This window comes from Mugil cephalus, chromosome 6, assembly GCF_022458985.1.
Source record: "Mugil cephalus isolate CIBA_MC_2020 chromosome 6, CIBA_Mcephalus_1.1, whole genome shotgun sequence".
NCBI classification, from domain to species: Eukaryota; Metazoa; Chordata; class Actinopteri; order Mugiliformes; family Mugilidae; genus Mugil; species Mugil cephalus.
The window spans coordinates 1,039,046-1,051,591 of record NC_061775.1 but is presented as its reverse complement, the minus strand read 5'-3'; the positions used below and the strand labels follow the sequence as shown (position 1 = coordinate 1,051,591).

At 38.4% G+C, this 12,546-nt stretch overlaps 1 protein-coding gene across 5 annotated transcripts in view; it reads left to right on the top strand.

Annotated features, from left to right (window-relative positions):
• The window catches only part of opa1 (OPA1 mitochondrial dynamin like GTPase), a 38,076-nt gene that overhangs the window by 4,294 nt on the left and 21,236 nt on the right, over window positions 1–12,546 (top strand). For 3 of the 5 annotated variants that reach the window (XM_047586981.1, XM_047586980.1, XM_047586979.1), the window contains 17 exons: window positions 1,309–1,391; window positions 3,769–3,918; window positions 5,525–5,578; window positions 5,706–5,810; window positions 5,940–6,026; window positions 6,320–6,433; window positions 6,668–6,748; window positions 6,844–6,918; window positions 7,028–7,099; window positions 7,385–7,484; window positions 7,585–7,715; window positions 7,957–8,029; window positions 8,304–8,376; window positions 8,461–8,576; window positions 9,483–9,547; window positions 9,737–9,813; window positions 10,740–10,905. In XM_047586981.1, coding sequence (XP_047442937.1) covers window positions 1,309–1,391; window positions 3,769–3,918; window positions 5,525–5,578; window positions 5,706–5,810; window positions 5,940–6,026; window positions 6,320–6,433; window positions 6,668–6,748; window positions 6,844–6,918; window positions 7,028–7,099; window positions 7,385–7,484; window positions 7,585–7,715; window positions 7,957–8,029; window positions 8,304–8,376; window positions 8,461–8,576; window positions 9,483–9,547; window positions 9,737–9,813; window positions 10,740–10,905 — 1,622 coding nt within the window. The remainder of the gene's footprint in view (window positions 1–1,308; window positions 1,392–3,768; window positions 3,919–5,524; window positions 5,579–5,705; window positions 5,811–5,939; window positions 6,027–6,319; window positions 6,434–6,667; window positions 6,749–6,843; window positions 6,919–7,027; window positions 7,100–7,384; window positions 7,485–7,584; window positions 7,716–7,956; window positions 8,030–8,303; window positions 8,377–8,460; window positions 8,577–9,482; window positions 9,548–9,736; window positions 9,814–10,739; window positions 10,906–12,546) is intronic. The other 2 variants (XM_047586983.1, XM_047586982.1) reach the window with 1 other exon arrangement.

Here is a 12,546-nt window from a genome sequence, read left to right as displayed (position 1 = left end):
ACTCTCACAGAAAATATGCAAAACTCAATACCACCACAGATTCTTCATTAAGTTACATTGAACCTGGGTGGAGTATGAAGAGGAGTTTACTTATTGATTTTAACCCTGTGACTGACATCCTGAATCAGTAGAAACTGGTGCTTTAAGGTTTCACTCCCTGTTTTTATAGTTCTTAATTCTCCCTAGTCAATTTCAGTTGTTTTTTTGTGTTTTTTTGTTTTTTTTTTTTTTACAAAAAAAAATTGAAATTGCAGTTCAATTTTGTTTGTCTTTAGTATATTTCCCTTGTTCCCTTTTATCTTTGCCTTTCCTTGACTGTGCTTATTCTTTCTGTGTGGCTTTCGCTTCCTTTGACTTCCACCCTTCCTCTCACCTGGCCTGTATGGGTTTCTGCTTAATGGCACTGCCGTCACTAATCTTCAAATGACCTTTTTCCGGCTTTAGTCATTTGCACTCAAATATTTGGAAAATGTGCACTAAATACAGTTTGCTGGGGACATCCATTTAGTTTTGAAACACTTGGTGTATTCAATTGTTCCTGTTTTGTAAACTACAATAAGCGTAAGGACTACTACTAAGCCAGGAAGGACTACACCTGTTTTCAGTTATAAAAAAAGCAAAGATCTGTCCGTAGCTCTTTCTCTTCACTCTTAACTTTCCCTATGTATGTACCTATTCATGGTTCAGAAACATATTTTTCATGCACGCTTATCTTTTTTTTTTATTTCTATATTATCAGTTATTTCTGTGGATGTTACATTTGACTGAACAGCACTTGACAATGTTGGACTTTTTCCTAATCACCTGGCATAGTTATATAGAGACTTTGCATGGCACTAACAGCATGATAACTCACAATCATAAAATGAAGGTAACCATTTTGACAAGTGGCTTTGACCACATGTGTTGAATTATGTTAATGATTTTGACTCTTTAAGTGATTATTTTGTGTGTTATCTCACTGTTTATTTTGACACATACTGTTATCCCATGACCACCTACAATATTTCCAGTGTTCTGTCCATGCTATCAGATGTGACAACTGTACACATTATTGTTTTGAGGGTGACCTTTCCTCTTACACTAACCAGTTCTATAATAAATAATATAATGAAAAAATAATGTCTTATTATGCAGTTAATAAAAAAGTACATGGCAAAATCAGTCAGAAAAATCACAGAGAGCCTGGCTAGACTTGTTCATTGATGTTGATAATAAAACAACAATACGTTTTTGATCACATACAGTTGTAGTATTACGTTGTCATTAATGTAACATTATTCTGGTTTGTCATGTCTTTTCTGATAGATACCCCAGGCAATCCTTCGCTAAAAGCCACAGATTCTTCTGCAGCTGCAGCACATGATGGCAGTGACAAGCAGTACAGAAAGGCAAGTTTATGAAACCTGTTGACACTTCTCAGTGTCTGTGTTCTTCCTCATTCGGCTTCTGTCTTCAGCATGACTACTTTTCGCTTCAGTGGCAAGAACTGCAATCACTTGAGTCAGAACTTACTTTAATATGAGTTTAATTATTTGAGCTATAATACACTGACATGTCATGTCAGATACGTTTTAAAAAAGCTACACTTCTTTATACGAAATATACAAATTGTGCTCTCAAAGCATTTGATTCCATCAGTTTTTCTTAAAGTGAGATGTGGTAGCCAGCCTATAATAAATGTTTTAGTCTCTTTTCCATGAGAAATGGCTTACAAATGGTCCTAACAATTGTATAAAGTTTTGTGTAAGTTTTTATACAGGGCAGTTTGCTATTCAGAGTATTACATAACAGCAGGGGCAGTGTACTGTACTGTACTGCTATGACGGAGTATAGTCTGATAGTTTACATGAGCTGGTATGTGTGATAAGTCACCTTGCCGTTGAATCAAAACGTACCTTACTGCTTATCATGCTTTCTACTTTCTCTGCTCCAGAACTTCATGGACGCAGTTGCTCCTCTTAACTTTTTATTTGGACCTTCTCTGACAAATGTTTTCATATTAGAGATTTAACAATATGAAAATTTCATATTACAATTATTGTGAGCAAAACGATCACGGTTATCATTATTTGCACAGTGTTGAAATGTGCTCAAAATTTTCAGAAAGTGGTTACACACACACTGAAATCATTGAACCAAATTTTATTTTGAAAAAATCAAATAAAAAGGATTTATTTTTAACACAGAACATTTTCTCCTCAATATGTACCGGTTCTGTGTCGAACTTCCAGTTTTTGTTTATTGTTTATTTTAAGGATCCTCATTCTGAAGCAAATGCGAATATTCATATTCATATTTGAAGTGGAGTGGAGCTACTGCAGCACTGGAGTGAAAACAGACCAGAAATGCATAATTAAGTGGCAGCGTTCCTACACAACAGAATCACATGTTTCTCTGCTGCCGTTTGTGTCCTGTATTTTTACATGAATAACGTTAGATAACACTTAAAACTTAAGTTTCCTTTATTGATGAACGATTAGAAAGTTTGACAGACAAACTATGACATTCTCCTCTATTCCTAAGTCAAACATAATGCATTCAGCTACAAGTTTACCTACCTTGCACTCACTGTATACTTGTGGGTGGTGTTCATGGAAATGGTTCATCACATTAGAAGTGCTACCCGTACCATGTAGATGCCTTCAGCCATGTTTTCAGAGCAAACTGCGCATGCGTGCCAGCGTTTAAAGGAGTAAGTGCAGCTACCTCTCCAGAAATTAGCCGTATCACAGTGAATTATTCCAAGTATGGTAATCAAATGAAATGGTAATACTAACTGCAAATTTTACAGTGGTTTATCATTATACTGGTAATCATTATAATCCTATTTCTTATGCACATTTGTTAATGTTTTTTCTTGGTCATTTTGTGTTTTGTCCTGATCAATGTTTCCATGTTTTATATTTATGTGTTTTTGTATATTTTAACATTGTACAGTTTAGAAAGGCAAATGACCTGAAGGTCTGACAAAAAAAAATGAAGGCTAGAAGCTTTTTAAAGAATTACTTTCCTTTCCTATGCCCTGCTTTTAGTCTGCAATCATCATCCTCTACATGAATATGACTTCCATAAGCTCACGTTTCTCTTCAAAATACAATTAACTGCTATAATATGTAAACTTTAAGTGAGTGAAAAGGGGAAAAAAACAACATAAAATAGGACAAATATTTCATGTTGGAGACACATGAACCAAGGAAGATTCCACTTGCTGTGCAGTGTGCTTTGCTCTGATAGAGATGCTTGCTTCGTTGATTTAATCATCATCTTCAATATCATCAGACCAGTTGTCTTCAGAGCCATGTCATGGTATGGTCAGAGTAATGAACATCAATCAGTGTCATCAGAATCATCATTAGCATACAGTCATTATTTAATTTATCCACATTAATTTTTCCTCCACCAATAATGGCGAGGACAAAATAACAGAATCACTGTTGTTGCCACTGGCTGAGAGGCACTAGTTGTGGTATTATTTGCCTCTTCTGCCTTCAGTCTGGCAAAGTTTGGCATCTCCCTTTTGTGTTTGAGAGAGAAAGACTTTGTTGTGTTGCACTGATAATGGTGGCAACATTTACTGAGGCCAAAGGTATCTGTTCTGGAGCTTCAGCCTGGGCAGTGCCAGTGACTTGAGACAGTGAGACAGAGGCCTCTGTTGTAGCCAAGTGTTGGGGTGCAGGATTAGCCTGCGTAGCTGACTGGCCCATTGGCTAGTTATTGTTTTTGTTGCCCCTCCTACCTTTCTCTCACTATGACATACCCCAGCAGGGTCTGCTTGGCGAGCTCGTTCTTATTCAGCAGCAGATCCAGCGGCATGAGGAAGAAGTCCGGCGGGCTGCTGCAGCCAGTAGTGCCCGTCCCCCAGAGCCTGCTCCCAGTCCTCCTCCGAACCCCAGCCCCTATCAACAGAATCGCAAGGTGAAGGTCCTTCCCCAGTTAGAGCTGCCCTATCTTACCAATAGCTCCTAAAAGACCACAAATATGTATATTCTAGAACTACTTAATTTCAACTGTAGTTTTGACAAAACATTAGAGTAACTTAACACCAGGTTGAAAAACTGTGCTTCACTGGCATCTCTGATGAAAGCCTGTTGCACCTTTGAGTGCAACCATTTGTACTGATGGCTGTGGTCAGAAGTATGCATCTGCTGAACCTGTAACCACACTCAATACTAATCTCAATGTACTCACATAGCTTAGAGTATACTGGGCTTTTGCAAAGTCAGAAGTCAACCCAGTGAAGGTCAGAAACAAAAAACTTTTCAACTGATGTTAAGTTGCTCCTAAGTTAACTTTATATGAGAAGAATAGAACTGAAAAAATATTATCACAAAAGCATAATTAATATGTCCATAATGAAGAATTTAAAATTCACATTTTATGTTAAACTCAACATCAACTAATTTATTATTGCTTCATATGCATGAGAAAGACTATACGGATAATTTAGAAACACAATAATGCAAACCATTTCTTTTGCCATATAATAAATACATAATCTTTGTTATACCTATAATGATATTCTTTAAAATCTTGTGTTCTCAATTTGAAGTGGTAACAAATTTTGAATGTATCTCACTCTCATTTTAAACTTGTATACACATACACCACCCCAGATTAGTTGGCCTGTCAATATATCTTAGCCAGTCCCCAACAACACCCAGCAGTAGCCTCCACCTATTACCCTGCAGTCTGTCAGGCTGTGTTACAATTCACCTTGCCAGTGGGCTGTAGGAGGGGCATTCATAGATCTTCATAGCACGATTTGAGAAAGATGGCGACTAGCTCTGCTACATTTTGTTATGCCAATGGCTAGATAATCATAAGTAGTACTGCATAGATGTATGGAAGCATGGAGAGAGGCAACCTGCTGCATGGTGTGAGTTGCACTTGGACACTACCATGAACGAACCTAACTTTCATCAAATAACATATTACTTTGTCAACTGCCATGAAGGAAAATCAATAGACTATCATCGCTAGTTTTAGAAGGTATTTTAAAGAATAATTCTTGTCCCAGTTGAGTAGCTGATAAATAGTGTTTGATAGATTAGTTTGGTGTGTCTTTCTGTGAAATTCATTTCCTTCTGCAACCCACAATCCATCTGTCCATGTGCCGTGTGGCCTGCTTTCTGTCTTCCCTCTCATTATGTCATTCTTTTTGCAAATCTATAACAAAATACTGTCAAATGACCCTATTATGAAAAACGCTGTCATGACTTAATCATCTTTTGATTCAGATTCTACAGGGATGTGATTTGTGCCTGTTTGTGCATCTTTTTTGAGCAACGTAGAGAGGTGTTGTCTGCCTGAAATGATTGTTCTTCTCTGTACTGTATGCATTTTCATGACTCTGGTTCTTTCTGTGATACAGTGTGCTGGGCCTCTGTGATACTGGTGGGATTTAATTGTTATCTTGTTGTTTTCTTGGAGAGTAGCAAGAAGACCATCATTTCAAAACAGAAAGGAAGCATTGACCTAACTTGTTTCTGTTCTTTTTCTTTGTTTCTGCTATGACGTGTAGTCATCAGACAAAGAAAGGCTAGACCAGCTTCAAGAAGAACTGCTACGCACACAGGTACTCCTAAATTGTTCTTTACAACCAAATCTTACTGGAATGGATATTTTGCTTATCAAAATGACCTAAAAGTCTAACAGATTAAGGTCGTTTGTTGATTGGGTTGACACTACTGTTTGTCCCTTAGCTAAAATATCAACGCATGCTAGAGAGACTGGAGAAGGAAAATAAAGAATTAAGGAAAGTGGTCCTTCAAAAAGACGATAAGGGGATTCACCAAAGGAAAGTGAAGGTAGGTTACATATATAAACAAACACAGAACACAATGGGACTCACTTACATACACACCCACCTCTTTGCCTTGATGTGGATCTTTGACACATGTTAATGACATTAATTATTATTGTGCCTCTGTGTGCAGAAATCCCTTATTGACTTGTATTCTGAAGTCCTGGACATCTTGTCTGATTACGATGCCAACTATAACACCCAGGACCACTTACCCAGGGTAAGCTGAAATTGAAGCTTGTGTTGTTATATTCATGAAAAATAGATTTGCTGGATGTCATACTGATTTCAGATTTTTTTTGTTATTTTGTGGTAGAAGTGGCAATTTTACTTTTCTTAACACATATCAATAATCATTTATTACTTAGCTCTTGTAGCTCTTGATAATATTGCCTGTTATTGCATTTTCTTTTCCACTGTTCTTCCTTTGCATAGCTGTGTCTTTTTCTTGTGTTCTGTCTTCTATTTATTTCTTGCTGTTCACACTCTGTCACTTCTCCTGCTGTGTTTCAGGTGGTTGTGGTTGGGGATCAGAGTGCTGGGAAGACCAGTGTGCTGGAGATGATAGCCCAGGCCAGGATCTTCCCCAGGGGCTCAGGAGAAATGATGACACGCTCTCCCGTCAAGGTATGTGGGGCTGCAGTGCCCTAATGTAGTTTAAAAAGCAAGAAAAGAGATTTGCATTAAGTCAGAATTTTCAAGTCATAGTATTCTCATACAGTAATGCAGGCATCTTGTCCTGCTAGAATGAACGTGGATTTCTAGTCTAAATGAACCCAGATGAAAAAAAAATAAATAAATAAATAAATAAATGAACCCAGATGGATTTTTAGTGCACATAAGCCCCTGTTCTTTCTGCAGGTGACGCTAAGCGAAGGCCCACACCACGTGGCCATGTTCAAGGACAGCGGCCGGGAGTTTGACCTTACCAAGGAGGAGGATGTGAGTCAGTCATTTTTCCATCTATCACGAATTACAACTTACACCAAGTTGGCTCTTCAAACATTTTAATGTTGTATTTTTCCTGTGCCCTGCAGCTGGCTGCTCTGAGGCATGAGATCGAGCTGAGGATGAGGAAGAGTGTGAAGGAGGGTCAGACAGTGAGCTCTGAGGTTGGACATAGTACTTGCCTTCCAATTTCTTATAAACCTGCTTATAAGATCATGCAATGTTTCAGAAAATAATGATGTTTATTTTTATTATTATTTTTTTTTATTTTAGACAATATCTTTGAGTGTTAAAGGCCCTGGTATCCAGAGGATGGTACTTGTTGATTTACCAGGTGTCATCAGTGTGAGTATTTATAGCATATTATATTTCAGTAATGTGTACATGTATGTATTTTTTTATCTATTTTTTTTTTAACTGTACACTGATATACAAGCTTTAAGGATAACTGTTGACTGTTGTTAATAGGAAAGATAAAGGCATGAAATAAATATATTTTTTCTGTTTAATACGTATAGACCTAATGGCACTATATGTACTAATATGTAGAACAAATTGTTCAAACACTAATATATAGGACAAATTGTTCAAAGATGCAATCTTTAGTTATATAATGTGTGACTTTATCAGACGGTGACTACAGGCATGGCATCAGACACTAAAGAAACCATCTTCAGCATCAGCAAGGCCTACATGCAAAACCCCAATGCCATAATCCTCTGCATTCAGGGTAAGCCAACAGCAGTCATATCTAAAGGCAGGAGTATTGCAGTGAGAAGATGATCTGTAAGAGGACTGATGATTTTTTTTTTTTTTAAATCATTGTCCAGATGGCAGCGTGGATGCAGAACGTAGCATTGTAACAGACCTAGTTAGCCAGATGGATCCTCAGGGGAAGAGGACCATCTTTGTCCTGACCAAAGTGGACTTGGCTGAGAAGAACCTGGCAAGTCCAAGCAGAGTAAGGAAGCAATTACAGAAATGTTATAAAAATGTTACTTTACATGACTGACCATAAATGGATGGAACACATAAAAGTAATTAAATCGGTCATAATCATAATAGTGTTGACCACTTTGAGTGAAGCTGTTTGCAGCTACTCCACAAGAGGGCGCTCAGTCCTTTTAATTTAACCCAAAGGCCCTTTGGTGAAGAAGTGAATGGAGAAACTTAAGTCTTTTCTTTAAAATATTCTCTTTCAGATCCAGCAAATAGTAGAAGGCAAGCTGTTTCCAATGAAAGCACTCGGCTACTTTGCTGTAGTGACTGGAAAAGGTAACTTATATAATGGAGTAGTCCAGCATGCTGTGCTTTCTTACACTGATGTTAATGATGACTTTTAAGTCATGATCATTCTGAAGTTTTCTAACTTTACTTAAGAACTCCTAGAGTTGTAACCAGATAGTATTGTTTTTTTGTGGTTTATGCCTTATGTTGCATGCACGCTTTTGTAGGGAAGCCATGCCTTGAGTTATTTAGCTTTATGTTGTAATTCACTAGATCTATTTATTCTTGTTCCTTATTCATTGCTTGTTCTGCTTATTTCTAGGGAGTACTGGTGAAAGTATAGACTCTATTAAAGATTATGAAGAAGACTTTTTCCAGAACTCCAGATTACTGAGGCAAGCAATATGATATATTCAATAACTAAAATTTCATCAAATGAATAATTTCAAAGTTGAACAGTTTTTTATGTGTGGAACTAGGGATGGCATGCTGAAGGCTCACCAGGTGACCACAAAGAACTTGAGTCTGGCTGTCTCTGACTGCTTCTGGAAGATGGTCAGGGAGTCCGTGGAGCAGCAGGCTGATGTCTTCAAAGGTACGATTGCACTTTATATTTACACTTTATCTCAGATATTTCACACTGATTTATATGCCGATTAGTTATGTAAAGTTATGTCCAGATTCAGTTTTTACTGAAGTGAATGGAACATTTTATATGTTTTTCCGTTAACTGTTAAGGGATCTGGTGATTATACTCTTCTGCTTGTGACTCCTCCGTCTCCCTGTATTGGTCGTCTTTCGCCAACCAACCACACTCCTCCACCCCCTCTGCCTTGCCTTCCAAGTACAATTACTCTGGACAATCACAAGCCCATTGCTAACAGCAGAAGAGATTTATGACCATGAGATTGCAGTTCCCATAGGTCTATTGTGTTGTGTATTGATCTATATCCCATCAAATCACACACAGCCGGCTTCCATCCTCCATTCTTGGCGCCAGCAAGGCCCCACAAACCAGCAATTAGCCTAATCTCCACTGTGAATAGGGAGCTATGGACAGTGGCAGCAGACTTGTGTATGTGTCTCTCCATGCATATGTGAAAGCTAAAACTCTGACTTATGATAAAGAGCGTATGATTGGCCCCATTGCCTCTTTTCTTAGGGGTCTAGTTAAAAGAGGGAATGTTCAAACTCCTCACACACTGTTGTTGTAAAAATTCATGTGAAGCTTAAGCTTTATGGCGTTACCTTTAGTTTCGTTATAATTTCGATAATATCAAATAAAATGTTATATTTATCAGTGGACCAGTGGTGAGAGAATCCCCCTACATTTGTGGCTGAAGTGCTTTTGCGCACAGCACATAACCCCTGAAACTGCTCCATGAGTGCAGTACAAATGGTTTCCCACAGCTCCATCTGTGCTCCTGGTTCAAAGGACTGAATGGAGAAGACATATTGGGGATAAAATAATGGATACATTTTCTTCATTTTTATTCTCTAGCATCACGATTCAACCTGGAGACAGAGTGGAAGAACAACTACCCTCGTCTTAGAGAGCTTGATAGGGTAAGAAACAGTAACTGTCAACAGCAAGTCCAGTTCAAATATCACTTTGCTTTTTAGTGAAGGCTTGATACAAACCTAAGTGTGTGGAGAAAAAGTGACAGCTCTTTTGAGACTTGGTTTTGGGAAATGCCATTTACAGAATAATTTATTATAGTAATGAAGGAAGTGTTAACATGTCTTCTTTTGCAGAATGAACTCTTTGAAAAGGCCAAAAATGAAATCTTGGATGAAGTCATTAGTTTGAGTCAAGTGACCCCACAACATTGGTAAGAGTTGATATCTTGGGTTCAAATTACTGTCATTTTACTCTTTCCTGTAGTGAGTATTGTTTTATTAATGAGGACTAAGCAGTGTAAGTACAACATGATAAGATGATGTATTCGCAGTAGAGTACCAATAAGAGCAATATAAAAACAGTCTGCAGACATATCTCTTTTTGGATTTACCTCTGCGTAAATTTACAGTTATACCTCAGCCACAATGAGGAAAGTCTTGAATAAATGAGATGTATGCATGGACTAGTGGCTGTCCCAAGTGTGCGTGCCGTCACTTTCCCCAAATCAATACTCTGGATGTGAACAGGGGTGGCCCTGTTAACCAGCCAACAGCCAGCCAGCAGTATTGGAGATAGCACTTATTGACAGTGAGGAGTGCTAGCTGGAACAAAAGGGGAGCCCAATGAAATATGAGCTTGTGTATATGATAAATGACAGAGGTGCAACATTGCTTTGTTCTCAGGGGAGTTCAAGACTCGGAGGGGAACTCAGGGTTTTGTTTCACGATCATGCTGCCATGGCGAGGAAGAGTGGGAGTAGGGAGGCTGTTAGGAACTAACAGGATGGTAGTACAGGTCTGCTGGAATTTACAGTCAAGCGTAAAGCCACTAGTTCTGACTACACAAGTGAAAGCATCTCAGCCAGCAACAATCCCTCTTTGCTCTTTGTCTACCTCTCCCTCTGGGTCACTGAACCGAACTCAGCTAAACACATAAAAACACCTTTGTTCAAATACATTTGTTATATCCATCTAACATCAGCAAGTAAAAATGGCAACCTGTATCTTGAAGATGTTAACATGTGTCCTTGTGCTGTTTAAGGTGGTGGCACATTGAGTATGTGACTAGAACAACCAATCTATAGAGTACAGTACAAATCACTTTTCATCTGTTCTCATTTTTTTCCTTCTCTTGCAGGGAAGCTATTCTGCAGAAGAAGCTCTGGGAACGCGTTTCCACCCATGTTATTGAGAACATCTACCTTCCCGCTGCCCAAACCATGGATTCTGGTACCTTCAACACTACTGTGGACATTAAGCTCAAGCAGTGGACTGACAAGCAGCTTCCAAACAAAGCACTGGAGGTAAAGCCTCTGTGTCTGCCTGACTTGTCATATTATAATACAGCGGGTAAAATAAGTATTGAACACATCACCATTTGTCTTAGTGAACATATTTCTAAAGGTGATATTGACATGACATTTTCACCAGGTGTTGGTAACAACCCAAGTAATCCATACATAGAAAGAACCCAAAGCAAATAAGTTCTGAAATTAAGTTATGTGTAATAATGTAAAATAACAGAGGGAAAAGGTATTGAACACATGCAGAAAAGGAGGTGGAAAAAGGCATGGGAAGCCAAGACACCATCTGAAATCTATCAGTGATCAGAAAGCCATCCTGCCCCTTGTCAATGCAAATGAATATCAGCTGGTTCAGTCCAAACTGATGGCCTTTAAAAAGGTGTGTCATTACCAAGGTGTCACACAAGGAACATCTCATGATGGGTAGAAGCAAAGAATTTACTCAAGACCTTCGCAACCTTATTGTTGCCAAACATTCTGTTGGCATTGGTTACAGAAGGATTTCTAAACATCTGAATGTTCCAGTGGGCACTGTTGGGACCGTAATAAAGAACATCATTCAACCATAAACCTGCCACGACCAGGTGCTCCTCGCAAGATTTCTGACAGAGGAGTGAAAAGAATTATCAGAAGAGTTGTCCAAGAGTCAAGGACCACTAGTGGAGAGCTTCAGAAGAACCTGGAATTAGCAGGTACAACTGTTTCAACGAAAACAATAAATAATACACTCAATGGCCATGGCCTGTATGCACGCTCACCACACAATACTCCATTTCTGAAGAAAAAGCATGTTGAAGCTTGTTTAAAGTTTGCTGTACATTTGGACAAGCCTGTAAAATACTGGGAGAACATAGTCTGGTCAGATGAGAGCAAAATTGAACTCTTTGGATGCCACAACACACAATGTTTGGAGGACAAAACGCACTGCACATCACCCCAAAAACACCAAACCAACAGTGATGGGAACATCATGGTGTGGGGCTGTTTTTCTGCATATAACTTCATATAACTGAAGGGAGGATGAATGGAAAAATGTACCGAGACATTCTTGAGAAAAATCTGCTGCCATCTGCCAGAATGATGAAGATGAAAGGAGGGTGGACATTTCAGCAAGACAATGATCCCAAACACAGAGACAAGGAAACTCTCAACTGGCTTCAGAGAAAGAAAATAAAGCTGCTAGAACGGCCCAGCCAATCACTTGACTTCAATCTATTGAAAATCTATGGAAAGAACTAAAAACCAGAGTTCATAGAAGAGGCACACAGAACCTTGAAGATTTAAAGACTATTGGTGTGGAAGAATGGGCCAAAATCACACCTGAGCAATGCATGTGACTAGTTTCCCCATACAGGAGGCATCTTGAAGCTGTCATTAACAACAAAGTATTAAATAAATATCAGTAAGCATGTTCAATACTTTTTCCCCTCTGTTATTTTAAATTATAACACATAACTTAATTTCTGAGCTTATTAGTTTTGGTTTCTTTCTATTTATGGATTACTTGGGTTGTTACCAACACCTGATGAACATTTTATGTCAGTAGCACCTTTAGAAATATGTTTACTGTGAACAATTATGATGTCTTCAGTACTTACTTAACCCGCTGTAATAATTTGTAAAACAAGATGTTGGGTATTA